The sequence below is a fragment of the Bicyclus anynana genome, chromosome 1 (assembly GCF_947172395.1).
Source record: "Bicyclus anynana chromosome 1, ilBicAnyn1.1, whole genome shotgun sequence".
NCBI classification, from domain to species: domain Eukaryota; kingdom Metazoa; phylum Arthropoda; class Insecta; order Lepidoptera; family Nymphalidae; genus Bicyclus; species Bicyclus anynana.
Genome location: NC_069083.1, coordinates 9274329 through 9291299, shown reverse-complemented (window position 1 = coordinate 9291299; position 16971 = coordinate 9274329). Strand labels below are relative to the sequence as shown.

Sequence of the window (16971 nt, the reverse complement as noted above, 5' to 3'; positions counted from 1 at the left end):
CAAACATATGTTGTTAAGAAATTAAAAAAAAAACGTTTAGGGCGCCACACAACAAATATTTTTTATCCGTCGGTGCTTAATAAGTTAAAAGAAGAAATTAGTTTCTTTAATTTCCGAAACATGGCAAGTATTTTTTAATTTTTCTGGTAGAATATTGTTTTTAGCATAGATCTAGAGTTTTTAGACCAACCATTCCTATTCTTATATCCTCTGTGGTACTACATAGTTATGGTAATACCAATACTTTTTCGTATGGCGACACTTTCTGTTCAAGCTGTCAATATTTAGAAGGGTGGAAATTTTTACATCGTTTTGGAAAATAGCACGAGAAATAATAAGATATGTTAACGTTAGTCCTAAACATTTTTACTCACAGTTGTTAACAAAAATAATAAGGAAATATAAATGTGTGTTCATGGTAAGAAGCTTTCAGCTACTCGTCCATACTTTTGTAGGGGTATAGTAATAAGTAAGTAGGTATACTAGAAATAAGACTGCTATAGAGCTTACTTTTTTATAACATGATTGATTTTATGCAACTGAACGTTTATCTCGATACCGATTTTGGATGTAAATACCAACAATATAAGCACGTATTTACCTACCTACTTGTCGATTTTCGTCGTTACCGGCTTTAATGTGTAAATTGGTCTATTAGAAAGTTTCAGATCAGAATGCTAGTAAATACCTGCCTAAGTATGTTCCTAAATTTATGTTATTTATGTAAATCATACATCAGTTTGATGTATCAAAGTTCTTTTTCTCTAATAATGCCTATGCCTTGCAATAGAACATTAATAGACCGATGATCCTGAAAAATAGCTAGGGTTATAGTACTTACCAACTTGAACAGATACTAATATTGCTTTTAATATATGTATATACCCAAGATTAATAAAGAATATTCACAAACTATTTATTTCTTTCAGATAATATACAGCCATGAGCATAAATATAATGAATGAGAAACTTACTATAAAAGACTTGATTTTCACTAAAGCGTTGCCAAACTACAAAATTCCTATACCGACAGATGGTTACAAAATTTTTTCATGTACAGACTGCGGAGACAAGTAAGTTTTAATATTACTATGATAATAACTAAACTTGGTGAGAAATTCAGAAATTAAATAGTTAATTATCTACTTACAGGTTTCTTTTTGAGTCAAGTTATGAACACCACATAAACCGCAAGTCACTGAAGATCTCATATTTTTGCAGGCACTGCATGATAGCTATAGTGTTTTATAATCGATGTAATTTGTTATCACACATTAGGTCTCATGGATTTAAATCTGCAACAATTACTGTTACAGACTTGAAAATAGAGCCACTGCCACTTGAACATTTTAACTTGTCTATTTTACAAAAACCAAAACCCCAGCCTGAAAATAATACTAATCAACCAAAGAATACTAATTGCTATGAATGCAATAAAAACATATATAAACATGGAGTCATATATAAAGACAGAGCAGCACATTATATGCAGCAAACAAAAGAAGCACATGCATGTCCAATCTGCATGTTTGTATTTCCAACTACTTGTGGTCTGGAAGCTCATTTACGCATTCATTTAAATATCCCTCCATTCTTTTGTGCAGAATGTGGAATGCACTTGCCTAACAGAGTTGCATCATACCCTTTTGATCATGATTGTGAAGGTTTCAAGAGAATGAAATCAGCTACTAGACTGACATGCAACATAGACCAATGTGAAAACATTTTTCACCCTGATGAATACAGAACACATTTTAAAACTCATCTAAAAAGAGTATATAGGTGCTCCTTTTGTTTAGAAATGTGGTTTACTGCAACAAAGACTCAATGTACATTATGTAAAAAAGGTAACATCACAAATTATATTCAGTGTCCAAAATGTCCACAGAAGTTGTTTGCAGAGAGCCTGATAGAGAGACACTTAAACCCCCATTGCTCTCAAATAAGAGATAAATTAAATGAACAATCTTATCCATGTACAGTATGTGATGCAGTATTTAAGCAAATGTACAATTTGATTAATCACCATGTAAACAAACATTCGTCAGCAAATTTGAAGACATTTTTATCAAAATTTTCATTTAAAGATGCAAATAAGCAGCCAAAGTTTCGAAAGCATGTTTATCATCGTGTCATTAAAAAATGCAGTAAGTGTTCACGTAGTTTCACGTATAGGTGCCTTTATGAAAATATCAAAAAACTACCTATTGATTGTCCCTTTAAGTGTTCTTCAAATACTGGTACTCAAAGTACTTCACTACAGGCTAATGAAGCAAGTGATAATAATTTGGAAATAATATGTCCCTTGTGTAAAATGAAAGTTAGCCAAAATTGGATAAATATTAAAGCACATTATGCAGAATTTCATAAAAATCACAAATGTCTAGATATTCAAGTATTACTATACCAGTTGGATAGAAAAAAAATACTGTCTAAGAAAACTAATAGTAAAAAAATCAGACATGCCACTAAGAATAAATTTAAAAGGAGTACATCACAAGTAAGTAAAAAGTCTGTTAATAAAGAAGAAGATAAAGTAGATGACGTACAACCAAATTTGAAAAACAATGTAAATGTATGTACCATATGCAGTTATAGTTGTGAAAATAGAGAAATTTTGGAAAGTCACATACTGACCCACAGAGACCCTTGTATGGCATACCAGTGCTTAGAATGTGGTAAATCTTTTGTTGTTAAACCATCCTTCTCAACTCACTTATTATTAGAACATGGGATATCTGATGTCCAAGCATACATTGATAAAAAGCCATGCTATAATGAGTTAGCTTTGTTGAAAGATCAAAATGCTTTAAATCCCCCAGTTGATGAACCAGTTAAAGAAAACCAATGTAGAATTTGTAGGGAACAATTTGAAACTTCCAATGATCTAGAAAAACATTTTAGAGTACATGGTATGGCATTTCTAATGAAAAATGCACAAAAACACAGCATTAGTCCTTAACTTCATACATAGAGAGAAAACCTACTTTTTCTCTAATAATTAAGTTTGTAAAAAGTTACCTGCCTAAGTTAGATTGATGAAAAGATAAGCCATCCTAAAAATATATGCCTCTTATCCGAGTACAGGGATGGGAGGAAGGCGTTAGGGGGGCGGAAGTTGTCGTGTTTATTAAATGGGAAATCAGTGGGACTTTTTCTTCTGATTGTGGAAGTGCCGTAAGCACCCTAATGGGATCTCAGCGACGTCACCGTTTAGGTGAGCGCAGAAGCTTTGTCTGATGGGGCCCGAAGGCTGAATAGATGGGCGGAAGTCTCTAAGCGCGTTTCTTCTGAGACTTGGACCTCAGCATGAAGGGCCGTTCTAGACGGTTTTGGCCTGAGTGTATTAGTCCAGGCGCCTTCGAGATCGTGATTTAAAAACTCGTCACGTGACGTCGCCACTTCGGGTGACGTCAAATATCGAAGGCTTCGTCTTCGCCGGCGAAGACACAGTTTAGCTTGTTTTTGACTTGCCTGGGTTCCACAGACGAGGACTCAGTCAGTTGCATAAGCTAAGTTCTTACTTTAATGTTTTTAAATGTGTTTTTTGTGGTTTTTATTTAGTTATTTATAAAGCGACGGCTATAAAGGAGACCGTTAATTGCATTCTACTTTGAGTCTAGCGTCCTACCAATGCAGAGAGCGCAGTTAAGAGTATCATATTATAGGAACGATGAACACAACCTCCAAAATAAAATAAAAGGGTTTGGTGTGAACTCCCTCTTAGTGCTATTAGATTTTATTACGACTCTACACACACTAAGATTAACTATAATTATATTACAAGGATGTAACAAACACTGCAACTCTTGTCCCAGTTTGCTATGGGTACGCTCGAGCGTAACCTTTGTATTTATAAATGCATTGTTTATTATAATTTGACAGTTTAATATGTATAGGTAGACGCATAGAATAACCGGAGAAACGGTGGCTGCGCCTTGGTCTCTCATACAATTTCTTGATTCTAGATTCGTAGGTTTAGCGTACGTATGTATAGGTACCTACCTACTAGCCATGCTTGTTAATTTTAAGTAGATACATATTGTTTAAAGTTTTACGTACCTATAAAGTAGTCATATGATGCACACCAAGAAATGGGACTTGTCCCATTACAGCGGATATCTTTCATAGCATCGAATTCGATGAACGAGAGATATAATTAATTATGTAGGTAGTCCAATTATCTCGTCTTGGTCCTGTTGGATGTCCTGAAGGAATGTGTAAGAGGTTCTAAACTGGTGTCTGGTACATTTTCGGATGTTGATAACAACTTACTTCTTATGTATGTACAATTATTTACATATACTCAGAGGCACAATCATCCGTCCACTTTATTATACTCGCGTCATATTAAAGAGGGCGGATAATTGTGCCTGAGTATATATCAAACTCACTGATTTTGCAATATATAATCTATTAAATCAATTTTACTGATAAGGTTGAATATTTTTAGTGACAATTATTATTAATAATAGGTATTATACATTAATTCTTCGCATCAGTTAAGTAAGAGGCTAACTTTTGATTGTGTGATATGCCTGAATTATTAGATACCTACCTACTATTGAGTTGTAAATGTTATTCAAATAAAATATTTTATAAAGGGAAAATGTTGTTTTATTAAGTATTTTTTATCATAGGTAATAATTAATTCAAAGTATTTTAAGTCCAGGTACCAGCTAGTACTTACATTTTGTCAAAATGTCTACAAAATGCTTATTTAAATAAATAACTGTCATTAATTAATACTAACTTTATTTAGGCTATATAGACTAGCTGACACCCTAGACTACGTCTACGTGGATCCTCTTGCAGTACTACTAGAACAAGAAAAGTTCAATCCTCTAGTTTACAAATCCAATAAACAATATTTTAGATCCAGATATCAGCAAGAGTAATTTTTCTCAAAATATGGCAACAAATATAACATATAATATATATTTATTTATTTAAATTACTGTCAATAATTTATGAATACAAACTAATTCACTATTTTAGCCTAGACTAGCTGACACCCGCGACTTTAAGACAAACACTTCACCACTACAAAAAGGTAACTTTAAATTTATGGTTTACAAAGCCAAAGGTTTAAAGATAAAAAATTTATGAATTGATGTGCAACAAACTATGCATAGGACATTCTTAAGATGGCAAGGACACCTTTGAGAATAAAAAAAAAGAAATATTAAGTATAATAATTATTATTTAAATTGGATCATATAAACATTTGAATTATTTTATTCTGATTTATTTAAGAGCTTATGAAATAGGACTACCCACAACAGCCAACTTTAATGTCCAAGAAATGGAGAAACATTCGCAAAGGGGGTGCTGTGTCAAATAGTAGTTAACCTATGGTGTAAATCATAACATTGAGCAGGATGTCATAATCTATGCAAGATGTCTATGCAAGTCACATAAAATAAGTTTAAGTATAGCAATATTATTGAAAAAATATCAATATTATCTTATTGTAAATGCCACCAGTAAGCTCAGGATCAATTTTATAAAAGTTGTAATCTTGTCCATAATCCTACCATAGGCAATTACAGTAAGCAATTATAACATTTGGATGGCTTTATAAGTATGAGGTGGCAAGTTTCAAGGATTCACAGACAATCAATCAATATGAAAAATCATTGTTCTTAAGCCATCAGACACATGCTTTGTACCCATCTGCTACCTCCCCCGGCTGATAAGATTATGATGAAGATGACCTAAATACTAACACTACTATATTATCACATTAAATTGGGAGACAACACTAAATCATAAAATCAAATTTATGCAATACAAAAAGTTTAAGCTTTAAAATCCATTTAAAAAATATATACATACTAGAAGACGCCTGCGACTTGTTTTTGGAACATTAAACTATTATGATTATGAATTATGTGACTTGATTATACTATGACTTAGTCTTGTTTAACACACTTTATAAAGAATTAACGGTTAAATTGTATTTGGAAACATTTATCAAAATACATATCTATAAATTTACAAAAATACATCAGTCTTTTTGATAGTAATAAGCAACTAGATAAGAAAAATAACAAATTCAATCTCATAAGTATTCAAAAAAGTTTAAACTGTTGGTATATATAAAGGATGGAAGGATCTTTCATCCCTAAGTGCACGTCTACAAGTGGGACATTGTTTGAGTCTTAACAATGCCTGCTTAAGACATTTAAAGCAGAATACGTGGCCACACACAGTTGAAGCCAAAGGATTTTTGCCTAACTCATCCCAGCAAATAGGGCAATCACCAAATTTATTCTTTGTTATTTCTATTGTAATTTTGCTTGGTTCTGGGTTTGTTTGCTGTTTCTGATTATTATTTGGTTTTGTATTGGTGTTTGATCTTGTATTTGTAGAAATGACCTGAAACAAACAAACATTTGTAAGGCCAATCTGCAATCTGCAATTACATTTCAGATGCCTTGGAAAGTAGTTGGTCAAAACTGATTGCCAATATTTTAGGGAGAATAAGGAATTGCTTCTAAAAATACATTTAATAGTTATTTTGTTCAGGTTGAGCTGATTTAAGCAAAAAGTAATAATTATATTAAACATAAAACATACTTGAAACTACATTATTTATGGTCTGGATATATTCAGTCTACATTAGGGAGCCACTGGAAACTGGAAGCTCAAGAAGAAGCTCAGGGTGTGGATTTTCATCCTTCTCCTAACAAGTTAGCCCGCTTCTCTGTAAAACTGCGTCATCACTTACCTACCATCAGGTTGTAGTCAATTGAGTTTTTTTTTAATTCTTAAGGTAGCACCTTAAGAATTAAAAAAAAACTCAATGACATATTTCATCTTCATTTTTAATGTGAAATTATAAAGAGGTACTGGAATCTTTCTTAGCCCATAATAAAAGTGAACTTGACAAAACACATTTTTTACACTTACAATTTGCATATGACGGCTTTTTCTTGGTGCACGAACCAACAATGAAGCGTCAAAGGATTCATCACTATCCAGATTTATAACTTCGTCCCTTAATGGGGTAACAGGACTTGTGAGATCAATAAAATCTACTATGTAATTCATATTTGGTTATCTACAATGTAAAATCAGTTAAATATTTAATAAGTGGATAGTATCCGTCAGCAGGTTGTTTCTATAATACCTTCAGCGTAAACCTGCAAATACAAATTTCATATTATGTTTATTTCCATAGAATTCAGATTGTTAGCGAGCACAAATTAATGTACATTATCAGGTTAACTATCAAATACTATAAGTACATAGTTACACTTACAGTGTTTTGAACATTGAAGACGTAAGGATGTGGTTTTAACGTTTTTCTTCTTCTCGGTCTTTCAGTTTCACCTCAAACCATATTAAATTACTCTTTGCCTCAAACGGCTAAATAAATACCTTTCACAATTCACTGACGGACTGACGGTTTTTTTTCGATTTTGATATTTTTGAATTTGAATTTTCTTTTGATTGACTAATTGAAACTTGTCAAATTGACACATCAAAGACAAAATAAAAATGACAATCAAAGAGACTGTTTTTTTTTAAAGGTACATACATAGTCTGAGGCTATTATTTATTGACAGATATGCACCGTCAAAGAATAAAATAATATAGACTCCAAGGACAATAAGTGAATTTACATACTCGAAAACGTTGGACATAGCAGCGACATTAGAACCGCATACGAAATATTTTTGAATGAAAGTCAGCAATTTTAAACGTAGATTTTTGATTTTTTTTATTTTTTTCATTGAGGATATTATTATAACACTTACTTTTAATATATTTGAAGAAACCAATTGAGAAAAACAAAAAAATAACAGAAATGTTTTATAATCCGGGATCGAACTCAGAAATATTATATCGTACTTTGGTAATACACTACTAGCGGACGACCCCGACTTCGTCCGCCCTTAGAGCTCTTCAATCTGGCCCTATCGCAAAATCCGTTATTAGTAGATACTTGCTAACTAAAAACGCGCATCATCGTCATCATCATCATCATATCAGCCAATGGACGTCCACTGCAGGACATAGGCCTTTTGTAGGGACTTCCAAACACCACGATACTGAGCCACCTGCATTCAGCGAATCCCTGCGACTAGATTGATGTCGTCAGTCCACCTGATGGGGGGTCGGCCAACACTGCGCATTCCAGCACTTTGGGACCCCAATGTCCATTGGCTCTTCGAACTATGTTCCCGCCCATTGCCACTTTAGCTTCGCAACTCGTTGAGCTATGTCAGTGACTTTGGTTCTTCTGCGGATCTCCCCATTTCTGATTAGCCGGTTTCCGAAAAGGCTTTAGTACCATAGACCACATACGCTGCGGCAGGGTATACAGAAGACTCACGATTATAACCAGCCACTATGCTTAGCGTTTGTGGACTATGAGAAAGCCTTCGATTCGGTGGAAACCTGGGCTGTGCTAAGGTCATTGGACTTGGCATGGCATCAACATCAATGGCGAGTTCATCACTCTACTGCGGTTCGCGGACGATGTAGTCATCATGGCGCAGACTCTGGATGACCTTAGTACCATGCTCAATGATCTCAGCAGCGTTTCACAGGTGGCCCTGAAAATGAACATGGCCAAAACAAAAATAATGTGTGACCATGAGAAAACAGGACACAGTACAAATTGCTTTTAAAAACGATTGTGTAAGTATAATAATAAATATTGATGCTACATAGCTATGCTAATTTATTATGAGTAAAAATATATTATTTTAGAATCTGCTCACTTACACTTGGATTAAAAGAAAGACTTAAATTGGAATATTTTTTCATTTCTCATACTCGGAAAGTAGTGTTGTTTTGATCTGAGTATTGGCTGGAAAATGCTGCTTCCCACCATAGGGAGGGAATAACTCATACAAATTACTTCCCACCTAAGGGAATGAACTTTAAAATTAGAACATCAGCTGTGAAGATTTTATTTTTTTATTTGAAGTTTAGATTTTTTTTAAATATTAAATTACGATCTTTGCCTGTCCCCGAATTTAGTTGGGGAAAATTTAAAAAAAATTATTTAACTCTATGGTACTAAAGCCTTTTCGGAAACCGGCTAATCGGAAATGGGGAGATCCGCAGAAGAACCAAAGTCACTGACATAGCTCAACGAGTTGCGAAGCTGAAGTGGCAATGGGCGGGAACATAGTTCGAAGAGCCAATGGACATTGGGGTCCCAAAGTGCTGGAATGCGCAGTGTTGGCCGACCCCCCATCAGGTGGACTGACGACATCAATCTAGTCGCAGGGATTCGCTGAATGCAGGTGGCTCAGTATCGTGGTGTTTGGAAGTCCCTACAAAAGGCCTATGTCCTGCAGTGGACGTCCATTGGCTGATATGATGATGATGATGACGATGATGCGCGTTTTTAGTTAGCAAGTATCTACTAATAACGGATTTTGCGATAGGGCCAGATTGAAGAGCTCTAAGGGCGGACGAAGTCGGGGTCGTCCGCTAGTAGTGTATTACCAAAGTACGATATAATATTTCTGAGTTCGATCCCGGATTATAAAACATTTCTGTTATTTTTTTGTTTTTCTCAATTGGTTTCTTCAAATATATTAAAAGTAAGTGTTATAATAATATCCTCAATGAAAAAAATAAAAAAAATCAAAAATCTACGTTTAAAATTGCTGACTTTCATTCAAAAATATTTCGTATGCGGTTCTAATGTCGCTGCTATGTCCAACGTTTTCGAGTATGTAAATTCACTTATTGTCCTTGGAGTCTATATTATTTTATTCTTTGACGGTGCATATCTGTCAATAAATAATAGCCTCAGACTATGTATGTACCTTTAAAAAAAAACAGTCTCTTTGATTGTCATTTTTATTTTGTCTTTGATGTGTCAATTTGACAAGTTTCAATTAGTCAATCAAAAGAAAATTCAAATTCAAAAATATCAAAATCGAAAAAAAACCGTCAGTCCGTCAGTGAATTGTGAAAGGTATTTATTTAGCCGTTTGAGGCAAAGAGTAATTTAATATGGTTTGAGGTGAAACTGAAAGGCCGAGAAGAAGAAAAACGTTAAAACCACATCCTTACGTCTTCAATGTTCAAAACACTGTAAGTGTAACTATGTACTTATAGTATTTGATAGTTAACCTGATAATGTACATTAATTTGTGCTCGCTAACAATCTGAATTCTATGAAAATAAACATAATATGAAATTTGTATTTGCAGGTTTACGCTGAAGGTATTATAGAAACAACCTGCTGACGGATACTATCCACTTATTAAATATTTAACTGATTTTACATTGTAGATAACCAAATATGAATTACATAGTAGATTTTATTGATCTCACAAGTCCTGTTACCCCATTAAGGGACGAAGTTATAAATCTGGATAGTGATGAATCCTTTGACGCTTCATTGTTGGTTCGTGCACCAAGAAAAAGCCGTCATATGCAAATTGTAAGTGTAAAAAATGTGTTTTGTCAAGTTCACTTTTATTATGGGCTAAGAAAGATTCCAGTACCTCTTTATAATTTCACATTAAAAATGAAGATGGAATATGTCATTGAGTTTTTTTTTAATTCTTAAGTTGCTATCTTAAGAATTAAAAAAAACTCAATTGACTACAACCTGATGGTAGGTAAGTGATGACGCAGTTTTACAGAGAAGCGGGCTAACTTGTTAGGAGAAGGATGAAAATCCACACCCTGAGCTTCTTCTTGAGCTTCCAGTTTCCAGTGGCTCCCTAATGTAGACTGAATATATCCAGACCATAAATAATGTAGTTTCAAGTATGTTTTATGTTTAATATAATTATTACTTTTTGCTTAAATCAGCTCAACCTGAACAAAATAACTATTAAATGTATTTTTAGAAGCAATTCCTTATTCTCCCTAAAATATTGGCAATCAGTTTTGACCAACTACTTTCCAAGGCATCTGAAATGTAATTGCAGATTGCAGATTGGCCTTACAAATGTTTGTTTGTTTCAGGTCATTTCTACAAATACAAGATCAAACACCAATACAAAACCAAATAATAATCAGAAACAGCAAACAAACCCAGAACCAAGCAAAATTACAATAGAAAAAACAAAGAATAAATTTGGTGATTGCCCTATTTGCTGGGATGAGTTAGGCAAAAATCCTTTGGCTTCAACTGTGTGTGGCCACGTATTCTGCTTTAAATGTCTTAAGCAGGCATTGTTAAGACTCAAACAATGTCCCACTTGTAGACGTGCACTTAGGGATGAAAGATACTTCCATCCTTTATATATACCAACAGTTTAAACTTTTTTGAATACTTATGAGATTGAATTTGTTATTTTTCTTATCTAGTTGCTTATTACTATCAAAAAGACTGATGTATTTTTGTAAATTTATAGATATGTATTTTGATAAATGTTTCCAAATACAATTTAACCGTTAATTCTTTATAAAGTGTGTTAAACAAGACTAAGTCATAGTATAATCAAGTCACATAATTCATAATCATAATAGTTTAATGTTCCAAAAACAAGTCGCAGGCGTCTTCTAGTATGTATATATTTTTTAAATGGATTTTAAAGCTTAAACTTTTTGTATTGCATAAATTTGATTTTATGATTTAGTGTTGTCTCCCAATTTAATGTGATAATATAGTAGTGTTAGTATTTAGGTCATCTTCATCATAATCTTATCAGCCGGGGGAGGTAGCAGATGGGTACAAAGCATGTGTCTGATGGCTTAAGAACAATGATTTTTCATATTGATTGTCTGTGAATCCTTGAAACTTGCCACCTCATACTTATAAAGCCATCCAAATGTTATAATTGCTTACTGTAATTGCCTATGGTAGGATTATGGACAAGATTACAACTTTTATAAAATTGATCCTGAGCTTACTGGTGGCATTTACAATAAGATAATATTGATATTTTTTCAATAATATTGCTATACTTAAACTTATTTTATGTGACTTGCATAGACATCTTGCATAGATTATGACATCCTGCTCAATGTTATGATTTACACCATAGGTTAACTACTATTTGACACAGCACCCCCTTTGCGAATGTTTCTCCATTTCTTGGACATTAAAGTTGGCTGTTGTGGGTAGTCCTATTTCATAAGCTCTTAAATAAATCAGAATAAAATAATTCAAATGTTTATATGATCCAATTTAAATAATAATTATTATACTTAATATTTCTTTTTTTTTATTCTCAAAGGTGTCCTTGCCATCTTAAGAATGTCCTATGCATAGTTTGTTGCACATCAATTCATAAATTTTTTATCTTTAAACCTTTGGCTTTGTAAACCATAAATTTAAAGTTACCTTTTTGTAGTGGTGAAGTGTTTGTCTTAAAGTCGCGGGTGTCGGCTAGTCTAGTCTAAAATAGTAAATTAGTTTGTATTCATAAATTATTGACAGTAATTTAAATAAATAAATATATATTGTATGTTATATTTGTTGCCATATTTTGAGAAAAATTACTCTTGCTGATATCTGGATCTAAAATATTGTTTATTGGATTTGTAAACTAGAGGTTTGAACTTTTCTTGTTCTAGTAGTACTGCAAGAGGATCCACGTAGACGTAGTCTAGGGTGTCAGCTAGTCTATATAGCCTAAATAAAGTTAGTATTAATTAATGACAGTTATTTATTTAAATAAGCATTTTGCCGACATTTTGACAAAATGTAAGTACTAGCTGGTACCTGGACTTAAAATACTTTGAATTAATTATTACCTATGATAAAAAATACTTAATAAAACAACATTTTCCCTTTATAAAATATTTTATTTGAATAACATTTACAACTCAATAGTAGGTAGGTATCTAATAATTCAGGCATATCACACAATCAAAAGTTAGCCTCTTACTTAACTGATGTGAAGAATTAATGTATAATACCTATTATTAATAATAATTGTCACTAAAAATATTCAACCTTATCAGTAAAATTGATTTAATAGATACCAGTCTAAAACTTTTATGTATTACTTTTACTCAGTTTTAATAGATTATGATTTAAATACAACGAATTAATTATTATTTATATAAACCGTATAAATATTAAAATAAGTTTCAAAGATTATGGATTGTTTGTTCTGGTAAATCATAAAGATGCAAAATATAAAATTTTCTACCATTTCTACCAAGCACAATAATTAGTTAAGCTGGCAAGACGACAGACAAGGACACACAACCATTGGGAGCCCTCTCGCCAGGACCGTTTTTTGCTACCTATCACCTATAAAGAAATAGCTACCTTAAGTCAATAACAATAGATCTCATTTTAGCTTAGCAAAAATTTTAGGTGCACAGTCTTGTTATAAGTATAAGGTCTTTGGTGACAAGTAATTATTTTTGAGGCTTCCGGTAACCATGTTTGGTCTCTAAATTGAGCTAGGGCTGTTTTATCGATAATAATTAAGCACTCGATATAAAATTATACAAAATATTATGTTTACTAAAATGAAACATTTTAAATTCTATCTTACATTATTATAATATAAAATTCCATACAATTGATTTTCTCATTGAATCATTATTTAACACAGATTAATCAATAATATACAGATGGAGCGTACGGAACATGACGGTGTCGTACCCGCTACGAATATGAAATTCAAAAACGAATACGTTCTCTTGTCAGTACGATACGAACCGTCGCATCAGTAATTTTCAATATTATTCAAGAAAAATGGCGTTAATTGTTTCTAAATATTTTAAAAACTAAAGAAATAAGATGGAGTATTTTTTTATTGATTATTTACGTAATTGTTTTTATATGCAAATGTCAAGGAGACGCGTGACTTGTTTTTTTTTTTATGGGTTGCACGCACGCAGTTTGTAAAGACTCTCTGGTTACTCTGTAGTATTTAATAAACATTGTATAGTATAAATTATTTAAACTATATGTTTTGTATTGGCACTCACGAACGTTGGCCTGTGTTTATGTCTTGATTGTGTAACGATTACTATCTGATGAATATGATGTTGTCCTAGACTACCAGCCTAATACTAAACCAAGGCAATAGGAAACAAAAATCGTAATTCATCAACAAAATTTATTTATAGAAGTTGCAAAACTTACAATTTTTGATACAACGTTATACGTTATACATAACAAAACTGACACTTTTTTATAAATGGTCTTTTAAAATTTGATTATCGTTCTACTAGACAAATTTTTTTTTTAATATTTTTTTTGAGACGTCGTTACAAGAAAATTTTAGTTTTTAGATATGTTTTTGACAATACAAAACAATACTAATTATATTCCATTTTGGGAAACAGCATTGTCATGACTCTCTAATAACAGATTAAGGTTCACTTCTTGCACTTTCTTGTCTTACTTGTTGCTCAGGTGATAAATTCTGCAATAGGTAATTTTTATTCTTTGGTTACATCTACTGAAATATTACTATAAAGCAACATTAGTATTTTTATGAGTAGGTACATAAAGCAACCAACCAGCAAAATCTTTTTTTCAAATTTGTGAATGATATCTTTCTCTTACACTATTGGACACAATAAAAAAAATTATATAAATAAATGTTAAAATTAAAATTTGCTATTATTAAGATATTTTAAAATGAGGGAATTCCTATATTATCACAAACAAGAATAAATACTATGAAAAAGGATTCTCACCGGGATAGATGGGCAGGCATTGTCTTTGAGGTGCGGAAAGCATAATGTTAAATTAATGTAATCCTTCTTAAAATGATCACTACATATGCAGCTGTATCGTGATGGAAATTAGGCCTGTTAATGCTGTTTAACCATTTTGGTTTTAAATCATGATTTTTTGGAAATCTGAAAAATATAAAATGACTATACATATAGAACATAAAATAATGTATTACCTAATTTATACGTTTTCGCTTATTTCGGTGATATAACGAAACAAATCAATTGTTCATTATTTATCGATAATCTAAACAATACTTTCCCAACACTACGTATACGGTCAAACCAAAACTTGTGAAATAATTCAATTCTTTAAAGGATTGCCCATAAAACCACCTATTGTAAAGCTTTGAATTAGTCAATGGGCCTAATTAAAATAAAATACCTTTAAAATACTCAATATCAACAGAAAAATCAAAGATTTTAATACTTACTTGTGAAATGAAATTCCCGCTAGTTTTGTTTGGGTTTTGTTGGTGCAGGCAACAACTGCACACTTCACTATTGTATAATATTTAATTAATTTTGCGATTCACAAGCTATTGGTTATTATTTTCGTAATATTTCGAATACCGTTACACCGGAAACACAACAATAACCATTTTGGGTCGACAAAAACAAAAGATAATTTGGTCACAATTGACATAATTGATGTTGTCATGTAAAATATGTCTAACCTCTTTACGCAATGACTAAAAAAATATCTATCTCGCTCCATTAAGGTAGCTTTTTTTAAGTTAGAGAGGTTACGAAAAAATTTTGTTTATTCTTTAAAAAATTAAATCCTTGACCAAATTTGACGTAAATTTGTCACAGGTCCATTATATATAGGTGTCAAAGCTTGGCATTAATTATTGATATTTTGTTCTATACATAGGTAATATTTTTTTATTTTACGTATGCTGATCGGTTGATAATAATATTATTATCTAATATAAATAGTAACAATATAAAAATAGATTGAGGTTTCTTAATAGTTTTACCATTTAAAAACTAAACAAGTGTAACTCAATAAAAAAAATGAAAAATAAAAGCAAGAATCTCCATAATTGCAGCTGTTGTAGTTCTAAAATATTCCGCTTCCGGAAATAGTAGCGCTGCTATGTCCAACGTTTTCGTGTGTGGACATCTCAGACCAATTATTGTATAGGACCTGCCTCGCTTGACATTACTGTTCTGTCAAAGTATATGATCAACGATCTAATGCGATTATAAAAACCGATGTTAAATAGTCGTAATCCGTGTTCGTCGGTTAAAGAGCTCCGTAAAAATACCTTTCTGTGTAATTGAATGGTGTAAAAACGGGCAAAAACTTCTAGTTTAGTACAAGATATATACCAAATCTAAGCTCGTTTTCCTCAGAAAATGACAGACTATTTTGTTCGTGACTATGAGTGCAATACAGGTCCTTCTATAATTGGTCTGAGGTGGACATACATTCACTTCTTCTCCTTGGAGTATATATTCTTTGATCTTTGCCAGTGTCAGTGTAAATATGTTCCTTGGTGTCGTATTAATCTTCACTTTTTACAGTTGTCACTTGTCTTTACTAAGTAAAGTACTCTGTGCAAGTAACTCTGTGGTGTTTACTCTTTGTAGTATCTAATAATCTGTGTCACAGATTAATAGACTAAATAGGTAATCTAATCTATATAATTATAATCTCATAATTTGTGTATTCTGTACTTTTTGTTGTGGTCTGTGGCATAGATGATTACATTACAGTACAGAGTACATTATATATTGAGATAGATACGCAACTCTCATTTCGGTTAAAAAAAGTTATGTACCGTGATCACTAGATGGCGCATTCTAATTAGATTTATTGGCTACCCATAGATGGCGTTCTCTCTACGAGTACAATCTATATTTTAGTTGTATGACTATTGCTGTTTGTTTTCCTTAATTCTTAAATAAGAATTATTAATGAAAAAAATTTAACATAAACATAATATTTACAAAATCACCTATTTCACTATACAATACTAATGTACCCAAATATTTAAAATAGCCAAATTCTATAAATATATAGAAATAAGGAAAACAAATTGCAATAATCCTTCAAATATTCAAGGATTTTTAATCAAAGAAAGAAAAGAAGATTCTTATTATTCAACGATTTATTTTTTCTTTTGTGATTATGAAAATATCTAAATGCACTTCAGCAGCCTGATAACATTAGTGCACCAACTATGAATATTGACGTTTATGATTATAAATAACCACTGATCACCTTTAAGAATTCGTAAAATTGCTGGCGACATTTTCGCCACGCCGTTTCGCGACACACCGGGCCGCCTTCTGAGCATAATTCCGATGGTGGTCGAGCAT

General features: G+C 32.2%; 2 protein-coding genes and 2 long non-coding RNA genes across 5 annotated transcripts; 2 read left to right on the top strand and 2 right to left on the bottom strand.

Annotated features, from left to right (window-relative positions):
* The first annotated feature begins 246 nt into the window (after positions 1–246).
* LOC112053461 (zinc finger protein 532) lies at positions 247–4610 on the top strand. Of its 2 annotated transcripts, none has more exons than XM_024092870.2 (3): positions 247–469; positions 930–1073; positions 1153–4610. In XM_024092870.2, the coding sequence occupies exons 2-3, from the start codon at positions 943–945 to the stop codon at positions 2960–2962; spliced, it is 1941 nt and encodes a 646-aa protein (XP_023948638.2). In that variant the 5' UTR covers positions 247–469; positions 930–942; the 3' UTR covers positions 2963–4610. The 2 variants fall into 2 exon arrangements, with proteins under 2 accessions (XP_023948638.2, XP_023948637.2); XM_024092869.2 differs by having other exon boundaries at positions 251–418.
* Positions 4611–5183: 573 nt separating this feature from the next.
* On the bottom strand, positions 5184–7472 carry LOC112053470 (uncharacterized). Its single transcript, XR_002887388.2, has 3 exons — positions 7268–7472; positions 6916–7148; positions 5184–6381 (listed from the first exon to the last, which is right to left on the bottom strand). It is a non-coding gene; the product is annotated as an uncharacterized LOC112053470 (long non-coding RNA).
* A 2373-nt stretch (positions 7473–9845) lies between these two features.
* Positions 9846–12736, top strand: LOC112053462 (E3 ubiquitin-protein ligase RNF4). The gene is made up of 3 exons (XM_052881549.1): positions 9846–10068; positions 10188–10420; positions 10954–12736. Exons 2-3 carry the CDS (start codon positions 10280–10282, stop codon positions 11248–11250), a joined length of 438 nt encoding a protein of 145 aa, XP_052737509.1. The 5' UTR covers positions 9846–10068; positions 10188–10279; the 3' UTR covers positions 11251–12736.
* Positions 12737–12967: 231 nt separating this feature from the next.
* On the bottom strand, positions 12968–15608 carry LOC112053459 (uncharacterized). The gene is made up of 3 exons (XR_002887385.2): positions 15075–15608; positions 14602–14766; positions 12968–14324 (listed from the first exon to the last, which is right to left on the bottom strand). It is a non-coding gene; the product is annotated as an uncharacterized LOC112053459 (long non-coding RNA).
* Between the last annotated feature and the right edge of the window lie 1363 nt (positions 15609–16971).